This window comes from Merops nubicus, unplaced genomic scaffold, assembly GCF_000691845.1.
Source record: "Merops nubicus isolate BGI_N331 unplaced genomic scaffold, ASM69184v1 scaffold20047, whole genome shotgun sequence".
In the NCBI taxonomy this organism is placed as follows: Eukaryota; Metazoa; Chordata; class Aves; order Coraciiformes; family Meropidae; genus Merops; species Merops nubicus.
The window spans coordinates 1,392-26,313 of NW_008621218.1; the positions used below are offsets into that span (position 1 = coordinate 1,392).

At 36.7% G+C, this 24,922-nt stretch overlaps 1 protein-coding gene across 1 annotated transcript; it reads left to right on the top strand.

Annotated features, from left to right (window-relative positions):
- Nucleotides 1-1,230: 1,230 nt before the first annotated feature.
- Nucleotides 1,231-20,242, top strand: LOC103776878 (orexin receptor type 2-like). The gene is made up of 7 exons (XM_008944403.1): nucleotides 1,231-1,404; nucleotides 2,505-2,748; nucleotides 9,853-9,968; nucleotides 15,189-15,409; nucleotides 16,800-16,921; nucleotides 18,023-18,223; nucleotides 19,764-20,242. The coding sequence occupies exons 1-7, from the start codon at nucleotides 1,255-1,257 to the stop codon at nucleotides 19,955-19,957; spliced, it is 1,248 nt and encodes a 415-aa protein (XP_008942651.1). The 5' UTR covers nucleotides 1,231-1,254; the 3' UTR covers nucleotides 19,958-20,242.
- Nucleotides 20,243-24,922: the final 4,680 nt, after the last annotated feature.

The following is a 24,922-nucleotide window of genomic DNA, read 5'->3' on the forward strand; positions in this document are numbered from 1 at the left end:
AAGAGCTTATGTCCCTTAAAGTCTGTGTACGTTTTCCCAGCTGTTCTAGCTAGTTTAATAAGAGAATGGCTTAACTCTAGCTGATCCCATTTTAGATTTGGTTAACCTCTTGAGGACCCTTCTAACTCTATTATTTAGCATCCTGTGATCTGTTTAATATATCTAAATTAAGCATAGCGCTATATCCTGACAGATTCAGGAGACTTTGAATCTTCATCCAGATTTGTATGATAGATGAACTGTTTTTTAGAGGAGAGGAACCTCGGATGTACAGTGAGTTGGACTGTTTTCTTACAACAAATACTGTGGTGTTTCTGGAAAATTTTGTGCATCGGTGCATAAAGAGCTTTTGGTGACTGGATTTAACATTCAAAAACTATCAGCTGCTGCAGCCCCTCAGAGTTTTACTTCCAAGGTTATTAAAAAAATATAATTTTATGGTAGTTTCTTAGACTCAATTTTGACATTTTTAATGTATTAGCATGTTAATTTAGTACAACCATGTTAAAGGACCAATTTGCCTCATTTCTAAAAGCTTTTCAAATTAAAAATGAGGGAAAATATAAAAACAAGCTTTAAAAGCACATCATGTAAAGTGTCTGCCTCATGCTGCTTTTGATCATAGTAATCATCATCAGAAAAATAACACAATTAAAATGGGTAGCACTTAATACTGCAAAAATTACCTTTATTTATTTACCTCAAATCACAGTTACCCAGACAACTGTTGCAGATTCTCTGCAGATGCCATAGATATATTATGCCCAGCAAAATATTTTATAGAATTATTATTGTCTTAGTACAGTTTACAAGATTCTGTGTGGCAACAATTTTAATTAAGCATCACACTGTCATAAGAAAAACATAAACTTATACAAATGTAGATGTGCATTGCTATCGACTAGAGCCAATGTATTAAAATAAACATGAAGACAGTTATGTGAATAATTAGAGAAGATAAACTAGCAGGAAAATAAGCTATATATCAGACTATTATATGTATCAGATTAGTTCCCATGCTGTGGTCTGTGTAAAATTATTCTTTGTGTACCAAGATTCTCTCTACATGAACCAAACACAGGGTTCTTACACTGAACTACATATTAAAATATTGTGTGTTAAACAAAGGACAGAAACTTTTTCTTAGCTCTGCAAAGCCAACTGTTTTCCTGTTGAAGCATTCGCTAAGTGATTTCCCTCCCACTAATTGTCTTTCCAAATTCAGTTTGCATTGCAGTGTGGAAGAATCATCACATGCGGACAGTTACCAACTATTTCATAGTGAATCTTTCTCTGGCTGACATTCTGGTCACAATTACTTGTCTTCCAGCAACTTTAGTAGTGGACATCACAGAGACATGGTTCTTTGGGCAGCTCCTCTGCAAAGCGATTCCCTACTTACAGGTATTATTTTACTGTGGTTGTGTACACATTATCCGTGGTATGAAGAAGAGAAGGAACAATAGTTTCTTCCTAATAGTGATAATCTGATGAAAGTGCATCCCTGCTACTAAAATAGATATCTCAGGGTACATGGCGAAGGTTAAAGGACTCTCCCACTTCTGAATATGTTTATGCTTAATAAATATTGTTCTTGGTGTATCTGATTGTTAGACTTGTGCAATACACTTTCTGGAACACTTGTCTGATACTCTTCACTTTTTGTGGTCTTTTTTAATAATTCAGAAGGGATATAAAGCAATAAAATTGTCTGTAAGTATAGTTACAGTCATCTATACTCTGTGTGCGTGGACCTAAACAGCCACAGAGAATCCAAACTTCTGAAGGGAGTCTGGGCTTTCATAAGTGTTTAGTGTCTTACTCTGCATTCTTTAGAAATGGTCAAAGTATCCAGGTTAACTGGATCAGCTCGTCCGTTTGTCTGCCTTAAGCAATATTTGCCACCAGTCGTTTACCAGTGGACTTAGTTATGAGATCATTTGCTTCGAAATGATTGACAGATACCTTTTCTAAGAATAGCAATATTGTAATTAAAGGTTAAATGACTTAATCTGTCTTAAGCTTACTGTTTTTTTTTTTCCATGACACCCTGAATTTCCAGTGTTCCTGTGAAAACTGAAAAAGCAAAATGATGGTACTCATATTAAAATATAACACAGGAAAAAAAACCAAACTTGTTTTACAAAGAAAAAAATAATTTGTTGCCGAATGTTTTAGAAGTAGTTTTGCAAATTCTAAATTGCATAAATTTGCTCTTTCAGAAGCTGGCCCTGATACACCCACTCAGTTTGGGTAGCATCCTAATCTGTGAATTGCCCTGTTGAGTCTAGTAAGACTACAGCAGATGAGGATCTCTGTTGTAATTCTTTAAGAAGTGATTTTGAAGAGTCTTTTTCTGTTAATGATTTCTATTTAATAATTGTAAATAAAAGAGCTACCTATTTTGAACGTAGAAATAATGTTTAAAACTCTGGGAAACAATTAAATAATTTTTAAAGCTGTGGGAAAAAAAGTACGTTTATATCATATTTCCTTTTCTTTAGACAGTTTCAGTCTCTGTGTCTGTACTGACACTCAGCTGCATTGCTTTGGATCGATGGTATGCAATTTGTCACCCTTTGATGTTTAAAAGCACAGCCAAGCGAGCAAGGAACAGCATTATAATTATCTGGATTGTGTCCTGCATCATAATGATTCCTCAGGCTATTGTTATGGAGTGCAGCAGTGTGTTCCCAGGATTAGCCAATAAAACCACCTTGTTCACAGTGTGTGATGAGCACTGGGGAGGTAAGTGTGTCATTGACCATAAAGACTGAATTTGTACTGCTGTTAAGTAATAAAAATTTCAGGACATATAAATATGCAGTCAAGTTGTACAAACATATCACAAAATGTTCTTACTTATATAAGCTTTCCTAGAACCACCATTTTTCAAATACTGTGAAATCCTCTTTTGCATAGTTAAGACTTAAAGTACATTTGAAACCAAGTTTGAGTGAATGAGTCTGGCTTGTATCTTGACTGTGTTAATGTTTCCCAGAGGGCAGAAGTGTTCCCACCCTTAAATGCTTATGCTTATATAATTCTGTGATCGATGGACACTGCAGGTTTACAAAGACTTCGGTATTTCAACTTAAGAAATAACTATACCAGAGCACAATTGCTGTTTACCTGATATTTGACTAGTCTTTATAGAGATCTCCTGGGACTTCAATGCAGGTTGCATGTCATTACAGAATTTCCAGAGAGGTCACCGATATGGGGTAGGGAGTTAGTCTACAATTTGAAATTTGTCATGCACAAGATCATTTAAATAACTTCATAAATGTAATCAATTACAAATTATTCTATCCAAGAAGTGTAATTCTACCTTTGCAGATTAACTTTGAGTCCAACATGGTTTGTATTTTAATTCAGCTGTAAGAAGCCATAAGGGTTGCTAGGGAGTAACTGCTTCTAGTTTGTTTCCGTTCACAGCAAGTGGTGTTAGCCACTCACCCAAATGGTTAAAATTCAACCCTGGTGGGCCTTGACATAACTCCAACACTAATAGAGTATATGAGTTACATGCTGTGACTCTGACACAGGATATAATGACCACCAGTAGTACCATTATTCACACACAGGAAAATAAAGCCAAGTTTGCCAAAACATATAACTAAAAGGTGCCTGTTTAATAGCCTTGAGACAGACTAAAGCACAATCAAGAGTCTCTCCCGGAACTGTCTCTGCAGAAGAATATTCCAGTCCTGTGAACAATTAAGATAAAAATCCACTGGATCACCTCTGCTTAATTATTGTGATTAATTAGCTTAAGCAGCTTGAACTACTGACTGCTCTTCCATGTGCTGCTTTGGAAATTCCTCCCTTGCAGGCCTCGCAGGGACAGCAGGGGTTTGAGAAGACATTGGCTATCACATTACCTGTTCTTTGTCTCCTCCATCCCAGTTAGTTCTCTGGGACAAGGCAAGGGGGCAGAGGTGGCTGTTAGCTACCTGGCACTCATTGCAGACAAAGATGTGCTGGAAGTTTGTTGGTTAGAGGAATCCTCAGTTAAGCTATGAGTATTGTCTTTGCTATTTCATTGGAGAGGACACATATGTTCTTTACTTCTAGTATTTTTTTTTTCTTCATCTGTAAACAATTTTTTATCCCAGTCTGCTGCTGTATGCTGCAATATGTGTGTGACTATTTTCTTTCACCGTGTTCACTCCAAGTACAATTTGTGACTACTAATTTTGGCTGCAGAACTTATTATCCATGTCTTCATCACTTCAAGGTTAGATCTGCAGCAAAGATTCCTTTAATCAGCCCAGGAAGTGAAAATGATGTAGTTAATTAATTAGGGAATTGAAAGAGCATTTCATCAGGGAATGCAATCTCAAAATCTCCAGATCTGCATTGGCATCTTTTTTGATTCCCAGCAGGAAAGTGTTGCTTTTGAATGACAGAGGCTGTAGTAGCCTTGGAACTACGTTAAATCGTGCCTCTCATTCAATACTGTGCTGAAGTCGTTGCAGCCCACAGATAGGCCTGAGCTAGAGTGCCCAAAAAAGAGCTCAAATTTGCAAAACTCTACTCCTATGGAGTATATTTGTCCAAAATGGAATCTGTTAATGTCCAGATTATGCTGGAAGCCTTCACCTGAATGTTTGAAGAGGTAGAAAAAGATATAACAAAGGCAAGTGCTTGTGTACAGAATTAAGTTCTTTTTGTGTGTGGCTTCAGAAATGATGTGCAAACACTCCAAAATTATTTCTTGATTTTTTAAAAAAATTATTTTGAGAGTGAAATGAAAATAATTTTACATTAAAAATAAGTTAAAGTTTTATGAAATGGAAAGCTTTTCCTTCCACTGAAAGATAACAATCCTATTTTTATCCTTCTGCATTTTTAATTAATTATTCTTCTAATGATAGTGCACCATCACTGCTAGTTATTCTGCTTGTGCATTTCAGCTATCCATAAAAAATAATCCTCTCCACTTACTAATAATACCTTCTCATGGTAACTTGAGAGAAAAACCTATCCATGCATTAATTTACAAGCAACTTGCTCAAATCATGGAGTTACTTAGTAAGTGTAGAGTTAATCATAGATTATCAATGAGGATAAAATATAACATATATATATCTTAACATCCCTTTCAAACTAGGTAGAAATAGTGTCATTAGCTAGAAATAATTTTCATTCAAGTGAAAATTAAAAAGAATACTGAGCTGACCAAAGCTTAAGAGATACATTTATTTCTACTGAAAACCAGGGCTTGCAATTACAAAGGACCCCAAACAGAAGTAAAAAAAAAAGAACGTGGATAATAGCACAGCAGTTTGAAAAGGTTGGTGAGCCTTGAGGACAGAAGAAGGAATAAAGAGCTAATATTTTCAAAGAAAATACTTGCATTTTCACTGGATTTTGTTTTGCCTTTTTTGACTATGGGAATATCGAGGGTCAAGGAAAGCTAATTAGGAGAAGGTTGATGGAGAAAGAAATTCATGTTCCCAAAAATAAGGTATATTTGCAAGGAGAAAGTGGAGATGTAGATACTGTACATGCTCAAGAGAACCTGAGCAAATCCCATAAGCGAGTCAGTTTAGAGTGAAGGGATTATATTTGGGTGCTTACTGCTTTGTTTACGACTACATATAATTTATACTGTCTAAAATTAGGGCACATGATGAAATCTTTGCAGAGCATCACGTACACTGTATATTCCATCAAGGTTGGGACTGCAAAAAAGGAGAAGCTCAGTGACACTTTCCAAAATGTTTTGAAACTCTATTCTAATTCTGGGAATCTGGGGCCACTGAAACATGAGGTGCTATGGAGGACTAACAGGAAGCCATGTCCAAGACAAAAACTGTCAGAGAGACCAAAGCAGGAGAGAGCACTCTATCCTACCCAGGCTTAGGTCCAGCTGCTGAAACCCGTACAAAGCTGATGAGTGTCTGGAAGGAATGTCTGATCAGTGCTGTGACACTTGGTCTCCTTAACAGTGAACAAATAGTGGCCACCCTGACTAATAAGATTTCAAGCATGCTGCTGGAGAGCTGCCAGTGACTGCAAATGGAGCAATAGTTCGGCCTGAAACAGGGTTCAATTTCTTTTTAATTGCTTCTGGCATTATTGCCAATTCTAGGCTGAGGGTTTTTAATTTTGAGTACTGTCTAATAACAATATTTTATTTGGGAATGCAGAAGGATCCAATATGTGATCTATGCAGGCTCACTTAAGGAGCCAGTGTTGGCCACAGTTCTATAATAGCCTGTAATTGCTATATGCTGAATTGGATGATAAAGTGCCAAAATACAAGAAACATACATTAAAATGAGTTCACCATGTGTCCAAGTCAGCTAAATACATTCTCTTAGAGCTGTTTGTGAAACGAGTGTTAGCCAAAGTGCATTAGCCAACCCCTTTGCAAATGATAAAAAGAATATGGAGATAATCCTTTCCCAAAACTACGTGGTTTAATGGAAACAAAGGGAAGACTTTGTGTTCCATTTCCTCTTAGACTACTCATAAAATAGCACAAAACCATATTGTCTTAATTCCGGAAAGCAAATAGCTGGAAATTCAATTACTACACGAAGATTTATATATCCTGTTTATTAAAGTGTTCAGAATTGAAGGAAAAACTTGTGGGATTTTTAATGCAGAAAAAAGTCAGAATATTGCTAATACTAAAATTATGCTTGGTGTTATCATGAATTGATAACATCAAGCATAATACAGGAGGTTTGAAAATGTAATTTTACTATTACTAAACTGTAAGTACTCTGACATAGGAACACAGTTTGGAAAGGACTGCATTGTGTGGTCAAATTTTCTCTGCTATGGGCACTCACTTCCTAGCATCCATACTTAAAATAAGCTTTATTCTAAAAGTATACTCTTTTAGCTGCATTGCTTCTTCCTATTGGTAGCTCCAAAACCTTACCGCTGTCTCCCTGAGACTGGGGAACCTGCGAACTCTCTGCTGACACTCAGCAAGCTTGATAGTCTTGTTGGTTTTCCCTATTCGTAGGGAAGCTGTGAAGAGTACCAGTGTCATTATGCACCTATGGCTTAAGGCCATATTTCATTTGCCAAACATATCAAAACCTTCTGAGCCTGAGTTGTTTTCAGGTTGTATACATATGTATATGAATACATGTATGTGTGTATGTATTTACACAAATATAGTAAAAGTGGCAAAAATCCAGAAGCTGTAGTTTGAATCTTCTGCCTTGTTGCTTCATTTAACAGTGTTCTGGGATTGGATCACGGTGCCAAGAAGGAAGCTTTAGAAAAGTTTGACATTTGTTTAATAACCCCTTTAGCAGACAGAAGGGTTGTTTTATCATCCTGATCCTTTACCAGGTGGAGTACTCATACCATGTGACTGGTGTGGAGTAGGAACACTGATCTCACCCCAGTCTAATCCCTCTGACCACCAGTTTACTTTTTGTCCCCTTCTCTTTTTTTTCAGTAAAATAGTGGCCAGTGATAAAAGAATCACTAATTTCTTTTTAAAGAGACTTTTACTCCATCAAAAGATGATCTCCCCCTGTCCTGAAGCCCATTAAGAGACCATGGAAGGCAAAGACACTTTTCTTCTCTTCTGCTTGGCAGTAAGGGGTTCAGGACTCCTACTCAGGCAGCTGATATATCACCAGGACCACAGACTGATTGATGTTCTCATTCAAGGTTCTTCACATGATAAATGAATGGTATCCCAAACCAGCCCTTCCTCCTTCTTTCTGCGGTGATTGTCAAATAGCTTTAAAGCTTTTCTTTGGCTTGAGAAGCTAAACAGAGTCATGGTTCTTAGGGAAAAGTTCTACAAAGGGCTTTGCCCTGGGTGGAGGAGGGACAGGTTTCCTTTGATGTTTAGCAGCTGGCACTTTCCAGGTGGCTAAACTTCAAAGGCAAGAGTTAGGATCTTCCTCCAACCTGGTCCGTCAGTTCTTTGTAGATAGTTAGGCTCATTTAATGTTTCACTTTACTTGGAATGCTAAATTGGAAGCCATAAACTCCAGATGGCCTTTTAAATATGTACCGTACTACCTGAAAGGGGCCTGGGTGCCTGCAAACCATTGATGAGGAAGGTGGCACCTCCTTCTGAGCAAAAAGAATGTACTTTCAGCTCTGACCTCCTGTGATCCCAGTAAGTCACGTTACTCCAGTTTCTTCTTCATCTCCCCACCTGTGAAGCATACATGTCAGCATTTCCCTGCCAGACAGGACTGCTGTGAGGCTCCATTTTCTGGAATGCAAAACCAAGTTTGAGATCCTCAGTCAATATACAAACCTAGGTTATCACCAATTGTAAAAAGCCTGCCCCAGATGATCTGCCTCCCCCAGGGACATTGACAAGAGCTAGTAGCTGCAGCTGCTATTTAAGAGTTGGTAAACTAGTTTGCTGCAGGATCTTAGAGTAAGTAAGGAGCTGAATGCTGCTCATCTGAATTTTTTGAACCCTGATCCATCCAAGCTGTCAAATGTCAATGGCAATATCTCTATTACCTTTGTTAGCGATGAATATAGACTGGATTTTTTTATCTCAAGTTTCTATTTTCCTGATACTGAAGTTTTTCTGACTGATAAAGTAGATGGCATTTTCAGGAGCAACACTGATTTATTACTCAAGTATGGGTCTGAGGGTGATCCTGGAGTTAACATGATGGTGTACTCCTCCCTGCTCTGAGAGTTATGGGCCAAGTCTTTGTGTATCTTCATCTAATCAAACTCTTAGGGATTCTCATAACATGCAAAAGGACCTCTTATTTGATAGTATACAATCTCAGTCATTTTAAGAGGCAGAAGAAAAGTTTGACTCATTCATATTTTGATCTCATTGATTTTTTTTTTAAATTAAAGCTACAATCAAACAGTTAATTACCATGCAATCTACCTGCTCATGGAGTGCACAGTTTCTCTTCTGCTATGTATTGTCACTCTCCATAATGTTTGTTCCTTTTCTGAGGCCATCTGTAAATGTTCAATTGTGATTAATATCAATATTTGGTAATACCAAACTACATTTAAAGTTACAAAAGTGAAAGCAAGTTTTCCAGGCAACCACTGTGCATTCAGCTATAATCTAATGATGAAGCTTATTATGCAACATTCTGAAAACATAATACACTCACAACACTTGTAAGATGTTTGTCTCTAAACAAATAACATTCCTAAGTTGTCTTTTGAAAAGAGATACACAGGAAACTGGAACACAGTAGTAGAAAGCTCATTATTCTTAAAGCTAAGTCAAAAGTAGTTTTGCAGTTTTCCTAAGTTTAGAGCACTTGCCTGAATTGATTCTATTTTTTTAAAATGTGATCGTAATAATAAATCACTGAGTCTTAATCATGTTCACTTGGCCACCAAAATGTCAGTCTCTCCTCCCATCAGCATCCTGTGTGCTGTAGTCTACATTCTTTGTTTATAGGTGAGACACTGAGCAATTTATTCACGGACGCATAGTAGCCTTTGCAGAATTAAAACTAAAGACAGTTACACAACCTGGTGAATGCATTGAAGATGAGGTAGGTTGGATAATTAGTTAGCTATTGTTAGATAATTAACTTTTTTTTATCTTCCACTGATTTAATAATAAGCAAAACTTCTGAAGACTTTATACCTAAACCAATAATGTGACGTGACTGCAGTAATGTGATACAAATGCAGTAAAGTGATATAAGAGATGCGTCAGATAAAAACATGTTTACAATAGAATGTATATAGAAATGATTCAAAAATCAAACCTGACCATGCTATTGGATACATCTTTCATTATAACCTGTTATGTTTGAAAAACACATGCATGTCTATATGAATAATTTGGCTTGAAGTGATTTTTAAATGTATGTGTATTTAAATGCACTTTTTCTCTTTGAATTCTTTTTCCAGCTGAGTTGTACCCCAAAATGTATCACACGTGCTTTTTTCTGGTGACATACATGGCACCACTGTGTCTTATGGTGTTGGCCTATTTGCAAATATTCCGAAAGCTGTGGTGTCGCCAGGTAAGTCACTGGACGCTAACTCTGTTTTCTGGCTGTTGTGACTGTGAGCAGACTTCTATGTACAACCTTCTCTGTATGCTCCATGCTGTCCCTTAGGACTTGGATTTTTGCATCCAGTGATGTTACAAGGTAACAGCAAGGTTACAAGGCTTGCAGCCACCTTGGCTAGGCAATGAAACGCATTAAAAAATGAAGTCAGTCAGGCTGAATGTAAACACCTTCTTGCTGGTGTCTCTGAAGGACTTAGAGGGACAGAAAGAGATAAAAAGGCAACAGAAAGATTGATTATAGGCAGGCAAAAGATCTATCCCACTGTACCTGAAATGCTTACCAAAACACATTCTGTGACCTTATTTATACTGCTAAAATGTCCCGTATCAGTCAAAAGTTAGGACTGACCTTCTCATTTTGTTAGTAGTCTGTACAATTTTTTTATTTTTCCATTCTACAAAGTCTGACATTTATAGCAGATCCAATCTGAAGAGAAATTAGACTAGAAAATCCAACTATTAGAACTATGAAACTGGAATTGCCTGATGTGAAGCTGGCTGTTATTACTAACATTTGATGTGAATTATTGACAAATAATTGGCATGATTTCTAATGTGAACATCTGTTTCTTCAAGCATCAAATTAAAAATACAAGAAAGAAACAGAAATGCTAAACAAAAAAACAGCAAAAAAGCAAGCTCGTAAAGAACATTTGAATTGAAGTGGGAAAAGCGATGTGAATTTTTTCAGGAACATTTTTTCCCCTTCCAACAATTTGAAGTGGTGTCACTTTGAGAACCAGTTTTTTTGAGTGCGAACTGTAATCTGTCATGCAAATTGTGCGTGCGGAACCATTAGTCTGTGGTTCTCTCTGCTGTCTTCTGCTTTGTCCAGGATTTATCTATAGCTGTAGTCTTCCACCACCTCCTGCCTTGTCATTCTGTGAGGGACAATAAACTCATGCCATTGAAGACATGATGCAAGATACCCATCTCCTGTCCTCTGGCTGTAACAATGGCTGACATTTACATCAAGATTTGGGCATGAATAATTTCTCTCTCACCATTATGTCTGATGCCATCCAAATTTGAGGCTGTCCTGTCTGGGGCATTATATCTGCCCCATCAGGAGCATTTTTCACACAGTTCAAATTGATCAATCAGAGAAATCACAAGTAGATTTTAGAATTCTAAATACACATATGTTAAAAGTAAAAATCAGTTCTTACAGTGATGAAACATATCTCTTGCAAATAACTAAAATATAGGAAATATCAAATCTGCTTTAAGGCATTTTGTTACCATCTATACATCATAATAGGAATGTTCTCACTTCTAACCAGATTAGGTTAAAACAGAGTTGCTTTTTATCTTTAAATTATTATTTTTACTTTAATTTTGTATATTTATAAGCTAAATAACAAAATAGTTTGAAGGTAAAATTTAACCTTTATAGTTTGAGGGGACTCTTCACCAGAATGAAGGCTTTGCTTAGTTTTAAAATTCAGTCCAACATAGTTCTAAGATGCTCTGCATTACCTGTCCTGTAGCAACCACTGACCTTATCACCATATTCCTTCTTAACCTTCTCTCTGTGCTTTCTTTACAATCTAGCTATTCTCTCAAACTAAGTCAATGCAAAGCAATTGTTCATAAGCTTGGACACAGCTTGAAAATGCTGGTTCAGAGTCAGAGCAGAATTTGAAAGTCTGGGGATGTAGTTTTGTTTCCCCAGTTGTATTAGCTGGACTATTTCTTCTACACAGTACTTCTTCTCCCTGTGCATCTTGCATGCTGGCCAAGTTAGAACGATCATTTTTTGTTTTCAGTGGTAAAAAGGCAAATACTGCTACAAGGCTTAGGGCTATCAATGATGCAAAATTACAGATATCAGTTTTCCTAGCATAGATGATAGCACTATGTTTAAGAGGCTACACTAAGTGAAAATAAAACCACTGTGCATCTATTATCAGCTGTGACTTTACTGCAGACATCAGACATTTTTCTATGCGCAACAAGTGTGCCATAATCAGTCATGTAGAGCAAATGAATATAGTGCTCTAAATGTATCATTTGATAATAGTTTCAATTAAGAAATCATGCTGTTTACTAGAACTTCAGTTAAATATAGTGATCCTACTGCAAGGTACAATAAGCGTAAGTACAGGATGGAAAAAAACAGTATATGCTTTATATGCCTTGCACTTTTTCTGAAGACTATTTTTTTAAATGGAGTGTGTTGTGCATGCAAATTTTCAGATGACTAAGAATAAGATAGATTTACAAGCTATCCTTACCATACTCTGTGAAATAGCTCTTAAAATTACTGATTCTGTCTTTCAAGCCAATCTTTGAACGTAAGCTTTACGATCTTTGAAGTAATTATTCGTCTTCATAAAGACAAGAACAATCATGCCACAAATACCAGGGATTTTGAGTAATTTATTTTAATTATTAGCATGGAAGGAGTGACTTGAGAACACTATGTTCTCTTGCAGATTTTAAGTAGATTAAAAGTAACTTCTGAACAAACAAATAGGACTGAATGGACTTACGATGAAAGTGTTGACATATAATTTGTATTATCAAGTTTCATCATGCATGCTTTGACCTGCTGATGTCCAAATGCATTGACACCAAGGCCTACCCATATAAATGACTAGGAGGCCTGCTCATTTTCATTTTGTCAGCTGAAATATACCCTTCCAATCATTGCAAGTTGTTATTACATTTGGAGAGACTTCCTCTGGTTATAAACTGCTTGATAATAATTTATGGGATTATAATTTGGATAGAGGAAAGGTGTATAAGAAAATAACTGCAATTTTTAGTACCTGTTTGGACACAGCTTTTAGTGAATCACTTGAATTACACAAATTCTCCACAATTATCTCTATACGTGATTCATTAATGAAAAGCAAATATATGCATTATGCTGCATGTGTGCAATTGTACATACATAAACACAGAATCATTTAGGTTAGAAAAGACCCTTAAGATGATCAAATCCAACCATTAATCTAGCCAAGTCCACCACTAAACCATGACCCTAAGTACCTTATGGACACATTTAAACACCTCCAGGGATGGTGACTCCACCACTTCCCTGGGCAGCCCATCCCAGTGCTTTACAATTCTTTCTGTGCATATTTTTTTTCCTAATACATGCACTGGTTTAGCTATGCACCTGTGAGTGCATAGCACTTCTTTATTTTTTTTTTTTCCTTGATCAAATTCTTGCTGTATTATTGCCTATTGGTATAACTGTAGCAAAGGCCAGGTGCATATCAGAAAAAGACTGAAGAAAATAGGGCTCTTTTGAATGGTTCTCAATACAAACTCCTGAAGATTTAGCAATTTAATATATAGTGCAGTGAGACTGTACACTGCGTACAGGCCTACCTTTGATCACGTCTTGCTATTAAAGCCGCTTAAATACCAGAAAAGACCCTTCTACCCACACACAGAGGTACAAACTGTGCACACAGTCAGGTCTAACATTTCGGTAGAAATAGCCATTTATGATTTGAGCAAAGATAATGTTTCTGTTCATCTAAATTGCATCTAGCTACCATGAAAGCTAGTTACTTGATTTCTTCAAATGAATCTTTGGCAAAATCGTGAGGGAGACATTTGGCTGAATTTCTCTGATTCCATCTCCAGTTCCTGCTACAGTATGGTAATTCAGCATGCCCAGAAGGGGAGGAAAAGCTTCTGCTTCAAAATTAGAAGAACAGAATGTCAAAGTACCCCTGATAAGCCAGAATCAGAGTATTAGACAGTGTATTAGCTCAGCAGTGCATGGCAAAACCACATGGCAGGACTACACCCTACAGCTAAGTAGGGTAAATCCCTTGCAATAGAACAGACATATTCACGTATGAAACCAATATTGCTGATTTCAGCTGAATGAGTGGGAACCTGCAGTAGAAGTAAGAGCAAGGGTTTTTTTTTTTCTTTACATCCTTAGACACATCAGTGAAAAATAAATGTTATAACGTATCCCCTGTTCCGCTTCATTGATTTCCTGTTCATTACCACACAGCTTTGCCAAAACATTCCAATAGTTGTAAATCAGGTTTGATGGTGCACAGAAATGCTAAATTAAGGGCTTGTCTGTGCAAGGAAGCTATTCTAGAACAATTCTGAATTTCCATGCTTTTATTTTAGAACAATTATTCCCTGTACAGCTTAATTTTATCCTGAAATAGATATCCAAAATTTTATTCTTTTATAGTCAGTTTGTGTGGATAAGCCCTAGCTTTTAAAATGTTACAAGACACAATTTGAATTTTGCAGATACTTTTAAACACAAATTATTTTACACTCATGAGACTAGTCACTCCACAGACAATTGTGCTGCGCATGAATAAAACTGTTTTTCTACCCAAAAGGTTTTCACAATGTATATCATTGAAAACATTATAAATGTCATTGTAATAGAGTTCTCTGAGAAAATCCTTGCCATCTGTAGTCTTTCACATTTGGCCACAGGCAGGAAATAATTTTGAAGAACTGAAGCAAAAAATGCTTTATTTAGCTTGGCTTATATGAGGGCACAGAAAACAAAAACCTAGATTTTTTTTTTTAATAGCATGGTGCTACATCTACCCCTTGCAAGGTGTCTTTGGCTAACCTACTTCTTCCTATGTCTTGGCACTCTTCCATGATCCCCCCTATTCATCACTGTATATACATTCAAATTTGAAGAGCTTGGCAGGGGAATCCACACTTTAGCTGTGATATCTTTAGCTGCTTCATTGTCATCTAGACTGTATATTTGGAAGTTCTATGGCACTTAAAACTGTATGCTTTAATCTCTGTTTTCTAATGCTGAAGAGCTGTTTAACACCTTAAATTAGTGGCATATTAATGGGATAAATTACTCTGCCATAAAACAAAACATTTAATGCAGAATTTCATTGCAACATAATTGCATCAATAGGGTTGCTAAGTGTGGTAGTCTGATGACTCAAGCAAGGGAAGGTATGTGAGATATAAAGACAATTTTAATACATCAGTTCACATATTTGGATAAACCACAAGGTTTTATGCAGTCAGTTAAGTGTGTCTGAAATTGGGTTTGTTTCTTGCAGTTACATAAATTAATTTAATAAGAAAACCTACTTCTCCTTGCAAACTTACACTGTAAATATCAGCATCTATTTTTCTTGTTATAGCTACCCACAGTGCAAGTTTTTCAAAGTGCCCCTTACTTTTTCTTTCTTAGATTCCAGGAACTTCTTCTGTTGTTCAGAAAAAATGGAAGCCTCTGCAGTCCTCAGCACAGCCCCGAGGGCTGGGACACTCAACAAAGTCAAAGATTAGCGCTGTGGCAGCTGAAATAAAACAGATTCGTGCAAGAAGGAAAACAGCACGAATGCTGATGGTTGTCCTCCTGGTTTTTGCACTTTGCTATCTACCAATTAGCATCCTCAATGTCTTGAAAAGGTAAAGTTTATCCCAAAATGTAAGCACTTGGTAGAGCTTTCTGTCTAAAAACATCCTCTGTTATGAGATTGCTGTTATTCTGGCAGATATTTTTGAAGGATAAGCCTACTTATTTCATGATAAAGAAATACAAAGTAAGCATACAGTTGCAAGAAAAAATATTTCTAACCTATGCGTAGTACTTAAGCTAAAGGCCAGACTGTGGAACCCTTATTAGCAATCTCTTCCTTGTTAATGAAGATGATCTAGCCTATCTCTTCATTAAAGCCTGTCATTTAAATGGAATTACAGCTTGTTTGCTCCAAATGCACCCATGGAAGTGCATTTACCTAAAGCAGCAGCTGAATGTTAGCAGGAGAGTCTAGTGTTGTGGCTTGGCCCCAAGGACTATGAAGTACTGGGTTCAAACCCAAGCCCCATCATGTACAATTTTGAGACCTTAGGCTAAGCCTTCAGCTTGCCTATGAAGCTATGTTTTACCTTGTTATCCTTTTCTTTCCTGTTCCTTTGAGACATAATTGTATACACTCAGTTTTTTGTACAGTGCCTGGCAAACCAGGGCTTTGTTATGGTTATATCTCATGAGCCATCTGGAATACTGATAAATAATGACATATAACAGAAGATTTGAATATTCAAAAAAACCAGCCATCCTGTTACTGGTGCTTGAGGAACATTTTCAGTTTTAAGGACTAGTTTCAAGCTGGATCTGAAGGCTTAAATACATCCCACTTAATGTGGGACACTTTCGTGAGGCCTAATTCAAATACTTTTCATCCTCAACTCCTTTGGTAGGCAATGTAGAGAGAAAGAAGTATTTCCAGAAGGCAATTCAGGCCACCTACAATCTGAACCACAGAGGAACTGCACAGACTGCCTTGACTACAATAACTGAATAGTCCCATAGTTAAATTTTCATTTAAATTGCAAAAGTTTGGTGTAAGGAGTCTGGGCAAAACAGATTTCTCTGAAAGACAGAAGCTGCCACTGGGGCCAGTTCAGTGCCTTTTGAATTCCAGAGCTCCTGTTTATTGAAGGGTGATCCTAGATCTGGGAACCTCAATGACATTAATAGGTCAAAAGCAAGTTCTCCCATCTTTTCTTGGCTTGTCTGACACCAGTTGACTTTGATTACTTAGCAGAAAGGTCATGCATCTGCACCATTGCAAAGTAAAGTCCTGATGGTCTCTGTTGTGCTAAACCACTCAGATAAGAGGCTGAGGGAGGGGACGAGGACTTCATTCTCACAAGAAAGCAAGCACTGTTGAATCAACTTTTCTGTGATACTGTAAACAGATCATCAGACGAAAAATTAGACTAGAGGTTGCCAGATCTTTTTATGTGATTTCTAATCTTGCCATCTTTCAGTTTTGGTTTTCTTTTTCTGTAGGGTTTTTGGGATGTTTAATCATGCTGATGACAGAGAAACTGTATACGCCTGGTTCACATTCTCCCACTGGCTTGTATATGCAAACAGTGCAGCCAATCCTATTATTTATAACTTCCTCAGTGGTAAGTCACAGTTACCTAGAATTCAAGTTTAATGTGTAGTTTGAATGCAATGAGCCATAGCAAATAAGATTAATGGCTGTCTAACATCAGCTGAGCTCCTCCAGTGGGAGCTGGATCCTCTTCTTGGATCAAGTTGCCTGAAGTATCCCATTACCTTCAGGCTATCTACCTAGACCTAAACTAAACAGTGTCAGGGCCTGAGGCCAAGTGCTTGAATTTGACTGTCCATGCCATTAATCTGGCAGAGAAGGCTCTGGCATGACTTTGTTCTGAAACAATTACCATTCTCCTAAACCCTCCCCAGATACTGACTGGGAGGTAGCACAGGCCAGGGGCTGTCCCCAGCAGGCATTTTGTATGCAGGTGTTGGGCTTTGGAAGCTGTACTTTTGTGACCAGACTGTGCCAACTGGGTTCAAGGCCAAACAACCACACAAGATGCTGTTTACTTACTAGCATAGATCTGTCCTAGTTTGCATTTGTCTTATTTGGCTGTGGGCAGCAGAATCGGCAGCTAAACTGATGGTATTACAGCTAAATACAGGGAAGAAATAGTCTGTTGATTCCCACTACACATTTGCCCACTCTGCTTTTTTTGTACTGTGTAGTGTGAGGATGATGTGAGCAATTTACCCTGAGCCCCAAAAGCAGACTAATGGGCTGTTGAACGCTCTGAATCTTCTTTTAAAATGTATCCAAGATGAAATCCAAATTAGCCATGCCCTCTCATTTCAGATGACAAGTCATGATTCAGTCATTTAAGCCTATGATTGGTCAATTACTTGGTTTTGTTAGACATGTTATTAATCAACAGACCATCTATGACATGATTTCATAAATCATTCTACTTTGTCCATTCTCTCTACCCGAGGATAATTTAGGCTTCATAACACACCTCACATACATTCTTAAAAGGTTACATTTTTTTCTGTCTTTCTCCAAGCTGTTGAAATTGTGATTTCCTACTTCTGCATTAGAAGAAGATCTGGGTAGTTCGGCTTAATTTTGCTTTAGATAGCTACCTTTCTGTAATATTTAAAGTTTGATGAAACATGGTTTATAGTACAATTTTTTCATTAGTCCTTTTTTTTGTGGTTGACAGGGAAATTTAGAGAAGAATTTAAAGCAGCATTTTCTTGTTGCATCTTTGGCATTCGTGGTCACCGTGATGAACGGCTCACCAGAGGTCGTGCCAGCACAGAGAGTCGGAAATCTTTGACCACCCAGATCAGCAATTTTGATAACGTTTCAAAACTTTCAGAACATGTTGTATTGACCAACATAAACACAATTCCAACAAATGGTACTGCACCTATCACTGCCAAGTATACTCATCCTTGTATCTTTTGATGCTGTGAAAATAAAATGTAACTGTCATACAACAATATTTTAATCTGACCACAATGCAGTAGGGTGTTTACAGTTAAGAACTCGCTGTAAGGGATGTAACCAACAAGAAATATTTTATAGAATATGCTAAAACTTTGGTTATATATTGATGAAACAAAATTTCATCTCATTTATTTCAAAAGTTGAGTTGCAATTGGGGAGGGGGTAAAGTAATCGAACTTCATATAAATCCATACTTTCTTTGGACTTCTAGGAAAATAGAGAACAGGTACCTGAAAGTCTGAAAATTTTCCCTGGAGTTGCAATAGGTTTATAAACAGCTATATTCTACTTGGAGCTAATTGTCTGAAGCTGTCATATATTTTGTTTTTATCCAAAACTGGGTGTACAGATTGAACTACCTGAATGCCCCTGAGTATTTCAAATGATCTGCTTACCATGCATTCTGGTGTGAGTTGGGCTGATCAAATCAGAGATTCACATTAATTTCTTTTCTCACATTTTCTGTTCTTTATCTTATTGATCAGGTTATTACATGTATTCAGGAACAGCTGGGAAGCCACTTTTGATTTTTCTCTGGTACAGGTTGATAAAAAAATGAACAGAATCTGTAATGAAAAGTAGAATTTGTTCAAGCTTTCCCAAGTCTTGGTAAACATTAATTCAATTGTGCAATTCCCTGGTTTTGTGAATAGATGAAAAATGCCATATTATTTATTGTTCGGTATTTCTCATTACATTATATGTCATATCCCAGCAGGACTTTGCAAGGGACTACAAATATAAGATTCATCCCTCTTCTCCTAGGGACATGAACATTCATTGTCTAGAAATTATCTCAGACACTATAGGCTATTACTATATAAGCTATATATTGATAACAGAGGAATTTGTATCTCTTAGGACAGCTAATCTATTCCTAAAATATATATCTCTAAAAAGGCGTAAAGAGATTACCTCTTTTCATTTATTATAAATGTGAATTTTTTTTTTTTTCTTGAATTCAGCTTTGCTCTTCTCCAATAGTCTTGCCATACCTGTATGTATGGTACAAGCAAGGTTAAAGCCATGAAATAGTGTGGCTGTATGTTATATTTTAGTCTGTTACCATTCTATTCTCCCTGCCTATCTTCTGCTCATGGCAGGAGGATTGGACTAGGTGATTTTTAAAGGTCCTTTCCAACCCAAACTATTCTATGACATGTACACAGGAAGCTATAGTACTCTGCTGGTCACCGTGTCATCTGGATAAGGAGACATGGGGCAATTTACCAAAAACATGCATATTAAATAAGTAGTAGAGCACATTAAAAATGTTGAAAAGTAGTAAAATCAAGGTTTATGTATCAGAAATCTTGACTTCTTTAGTCAAGGAGTCTTCACTTAAAATTTGCAAGCGCAATTTGGACCATTTTCTGGTAGACTGTTTTGTTAATAGATCATCACCTGCATAGTGTTCCAAGAGTGACATGGAACCTTATTTTATCTTACAGATATCCCAGCTACACTCAGCCCACTGAAATCAGTGGAACTGCATCTCCACATACCAGGGATGAACATGACTTCAAATTTAGATGAAGCTGTGACAGTTTCTGCAGAAGGCACTGGCAACACAGAGAATGCAGAGTGGGACAAATTCATCCCTAGCATAAATAAACTTACTTCGATAGAGTTACAGCAAGGATGACTTTGGCTCAATACATGTGAGACCACCAGAGAATGGCACATACTTCTAGTGTCTTACAGACTACAACTGGACAAAGGGATTCCTTCAGAATGACTGCATCTCTTATTTCTTCTCAGTCTACAAAAACCTACTTACCTCAGTATGAGCTAAAGAACATGTCTTTACAAGTCTTTTTAAAGATTAGATTGTATCATACTTTGTAAATAATGTAGATATTTATTTTTATATATTTTAGATGCTGTGGAATGTTCTAAAATGTATTATATAAAGAACTCTAAGGATTTGAAAGAGCTATCATCATCTATTTATATCCTGTTTCTATAAATGAGTGGTTTATTTACAAGGAATGCTTACTTATGCACTAGTGATATTCTGGAATTACTTTGTGCTTTTTTTCCTGCTAATTCACTTGTAGTAAATTCTATGTTCATTATGGAACTTTCACTTCATATTAATTTGGGGAGATTCCAGGCTACTTTTGTAAGCACAGACATGCTTTTAAGACGTGGATCCGGAGTGCTGCAAATAACATGTTTTCGTAAGATTACACTAAATAGCCAATTCTTCTTTTTCTTCAGATTCGAGTGCCTAAAAAGTAACTACTTAAATAAAACTTAGGTGATGCTCAAAGGTGCTATAAGCTCAAAATTCCTACTCAGGCCAATAGGAATAACAAGTGGCAGCACCCCTGAAGGATGGGACATTTTAACTTTGGTAGCTCATTTTAGCCTGTAATGTCTGCAAGTGTTGCTTCAGGATATCTCTGAGGATCTTAAAAATAGAAAACATTGGTTATCTTGCTTGCTTTCTCAATTTCTCTTTCAGCTGCCATTGAATACTAATGATACAAACAAACACTTAGCAGATTTATATGCTAAGAAAATGTTGACTTTTCAACAATTAAAATGTTTCTCTCTGGAAGTTATAGAGGTGATATCTCATGAGACTGGTACTCAAGTACTCACTCAACCATTTTCCATTTATGGGATAAGCTCCCTGGCCTGGAGCTTCCTGCCATGCATTGTAGTTATTCTTAAAGAATGAAGATGGTGCATCATTGCAGACCAGTGACCATTGAGTCTACTAGGAGAACGTGGTCTATTGGTTAGAAAGAGAATGACCTATGAGAACCTGAGCTACAATCACCCTGTGGCACTAAACTTGCTTTTCAGTTAAGATTTTTCAAAAGGAAGGGTAAGATGGGAGGGAGGTCTTGGTTTTCAGTAAAAAGCATTTCACATAGAAGACGTCGTCATATGTGCAAAAGTTTCTGAAAAGCCAGTTATTCATAGACAAGATGTTATTTGATTAACTTATGTAAATATTTTTTTCTATGTTTTACTTTGACCGATTGTCATGTGATGCACTGTCTGTCATGACAGCTATAGTTTTATGAAGTGCTTAATCAGTTTGTGCTTTAGCCTTTCCCAACAGCTCTTTCACTTGACATTGTTGCAATTACTCCTAGGTTACACTGGTGTATATAGTGAGAGAAAAAAATTGTATCTGTTTGTATACTAAAGTTTTCTTTTTCTATTAAAAGAGAAAAAGGAGAATATTCTTTTTTCTATTAGAAAATAATAAGAAATACCTAAATGGAAAGAGTGTTTAAACATTAAAAAAAAAAAAATAGTAATTACTATATTCCTATGAATAAACTTAATTTTTGAGTATAACTATTATGTCACCATTATTTCAAGATATTATTTTACTTTGCCTCTTCTAAGAAAAGAAAACCCAAATAATTGTGGAAAGTACAGCAGGATTTGGTTTCACAGCTATTGTAATTCTTTTGCCATCAGAATGCTATTTTTGCACTTCAGCCACATTTTGTTTTGATATAAATAAATTTTTTATAGTGAAAAACTAGTACAGGAGTTTAGCTGCAAAATAATTATCAGTAGTCACTTAATTGTGCCACAAAATGTTGCCTGAACACACTGCTGAAAAATGTTAAGTATGTTGAAATTTTGCAAGCCTATCCTTTCATTTCATGAACTGTATTTTTATCTTTTCCTTGAAGAGAGAGCAAGAGTGTAGGAAGTAAATGGTTGTGTAAGAAAACTTTGTCAGTATAAAAGTGGAGTATGCATACTTTTCACACATAAAAGGTCATGGTGACTGTGGAAGACCAGCAAAATTCTCACACCTTGTCAGGTGTGTTGCCTAGATCCCTGTGAGATGAATGGTGAGGGCGGGTGGTGGTAGCTACACTCATGGAAAAAGCCTAAGTTGCATTTTTCTAAAAGGGGGTTGAATACTACCTGTCAACTCTAGTTGTCTTCTTTTTGCTCCTACCTTAATGCCAGTGGGAGGAATTGTGTTTGTTAGACTGATGTGAGAACACCAGTAAAGGTCTTTAGCAGTAGTTTTTGATTCCTGCAGCTCTCCTGTGTCATGTTAGAAATGGAGGTTCTGGCCTTAATTTTCTCTTTTGTAAGAGAAAAGTTACTCTTTTGTTCTCTGTTCTTTTTTCTTATTTTCACTTAGATCCCAAAGATTAAAATATTCCACCACTCCTAGGAATCTCTTTTAGCCATAACCTTAACAGGACTTTTGTGTGGAGAATGTAAATAAAAGATGATAAATTAATTTATAAATGATTCTGGGTGGTTCACTGGCCAGAATTTTGATGAGTAAATAGCACATCTTTGAGATGCAAGTGATACAAACAGGACTTATCTAAGATCTTAAATTCTAAGGACAGGTAGAAAGTGTTGACTAATTCTCGCCAGAGAACATGGTTATCAAGTTAAAGATTAGTTAAATATGGTTATCAAGATAAAGATTTGGTTATTTTGATGAAATATTTTTCATTCAAAAATTTCTACTTTTTTGAAATAAATATTTTTTTATTCAAATATACATATGTATTTATTTATTTAGCTTTTTTAAAAAATGATAAATGCCTAGACGTTTTCTTCTTTAGCTCAGGTGTGTTTTCAGACACCCTTTCATCAGAAAAATGCCACAGGCATTTAAAAATCTGTTGTCCACCTGTATAAAGTAGTGAAGTTTTTTGCCAGTTCGAGGACCCTTTACTCCAGGAAGATCCAAATATTTGTGTACGTTCAAAACATCCACATGGATTTATGTTTTGAATGAAAATGATCATGGGGAGTTTTCAATAAAGCTAAACCAAATAGTGAGCAGTGGATATTAATGAGATAGAGATGGCTGTGAAAAGATAGGGTAAGATTTTAAGAGCAATGTGGAATTTAATGCCTTTTGCATGTGACAGAAATTAAAGCATCTTAAAGAAGTTTCTAGTCTTCTTATCCATCTAAAAAAAAATAAGTGAGGAACGAGCATTTCTTGCCTAGTCTATAAATACTGAAAATTATTTAAAAGCTGAGCTTTAACTGTGTCTTGTTCCCTCTAGCTGCTTTGATATTATAATATTTCCACTAACAACTCAGGAGCATAAAAATTGAGTTCTCATGCCATTGTTTCTGCTTGGTCATAACATTATTAGAGTTTAAACCACAACCTATTTGTTCCTGCATACATAGGTTGTTGTGCCAGCATCACCCTGGTACTTTGCCTTTCAACGTATTTCATAGTCTTGGAGGTCTGATACCCTGACCTCTTTCTCCTTTCCTGTTGTCACTGTAGTCATAAGCTTGTGCCCTGCAGTCCCAAGAACTGCAAGATAATTTCTCCCCCTCTCCACCTCCAAAAAGTCAGTATTTTTGCTTTTCTTCTGGAAAGCATAGAGGGCACCAGCTCATTCTCTGATATTACCAAAACTGATGCATGTCATTAATCTGGAGGGTGCTTTATAGAAAGAAGAGTACACTAAACATTGGCTTAACTCAGCCTTCACTGTAAGATCCATTGCAACGTACTGCTGCATGTTACAGTGGATTAAAGCCGAGGCAAATTTACCTTTCCACCCCAAAATTTATTAATCTAAATTATATTAATCTTTCAGGCTATTCCTTTTACCTGACAATAAGGGGTTGATTTGCTTTCCTTTTTTTTTTTTTTTCCCTTGATGTTGCATATATTGGATGAAATAATATTTTATTTTATTGCATACACTTAAAAAATATTTGGCAATATTTGCATTAGGAGTTTAAGTTAGGAATGTAATAAATTAACTAAGTTAAAATCTGAGTTGAAAAAATTAAGAACTTGGATGTAAGACTGAATTTTTGTTAGATAAAGAAATAACAAAAAACCAAAAAGAACCACCAAAATCTGGACTTTGCTCAAGTTCTAGTTTGCTAATAGGGACAGGATTTCACTCACTATATCACAAAATCACAGATTCGTTGGATGGTAGAAGAGGAAGGGACCTCTGGAGATCATCTAATCCAGTTCCCTGCCAAAATCGGTTCAGCTAGAGCTGGGATATCTCTGTCTCTTCTAGCTATGCTGGAAGTTTGATGACAGCTTTTTGTTTTAAGCATTCAATGCACCAAATCCAACTAAAAGTGCTCTGTATGGATAAGGAACTTGTAAAATCAAGACTTGGGAGTAGTGTGGAGAAATCAATAGAGATTTGCTGTTTACTTCTTCCAGTGCAAAAGTGAAGCCAACAAGTGTATCATTTAATGCTTCATGGTTGATTAAGTATCTGAGTCAACTGTTGACTTCTGCATGACTTATTGATTTTTGATTTATTTCAGTGAAACTCCTGAAGTTAGACCCCTAGTCCAGTGTGGATTTAGGCTATAGGCTACTTCTTTGCTCCCCTGTTCTGCTGTCCAACATGCTCCCCAGCTCCTCTCTCTCCTTTAGTAGATCACAATCCTATTCCACGTCTGAGAGGAAAACGAACAAATTGATTTCTAAAATGCATTGAGAAGTGCTTGCGGGAAATGAGCAGACATAGCAACAGGCATTTCCTGGGGAGATCACAGGCAGCAGGTGAGCACTGGCTGGGAGTTCCTCTGGCGGTCGGGAGGGAACTGAAGGCAGGGGGAGTGGCCGACCCCGTGCAGAGGGCCGGGCGGGGCC

Coding starts and splice junctions, on each gene's coding strand:
- LOC103776878 (XM_008944403.1), top strand. CDS start 1,255: ATGCGGACAGTTACCAACTATTTCATAGTGAATCTTTCTCTGGCTGAC. Junction 1,405..2,504: donor AAGCGATTCCCTACTTACAG/GTATTATTTTAC, acceptor CCTTTTCTTTAG/ACAGTTTCAGTCTCTGTGTC. Junction 16,922..18,022: donor TATTTATAACTTCCTCAGTG/GTAAGTCACAGT, acceptor TGTGGTTGACAG/GGAAATTTAGAGAAGAATTT.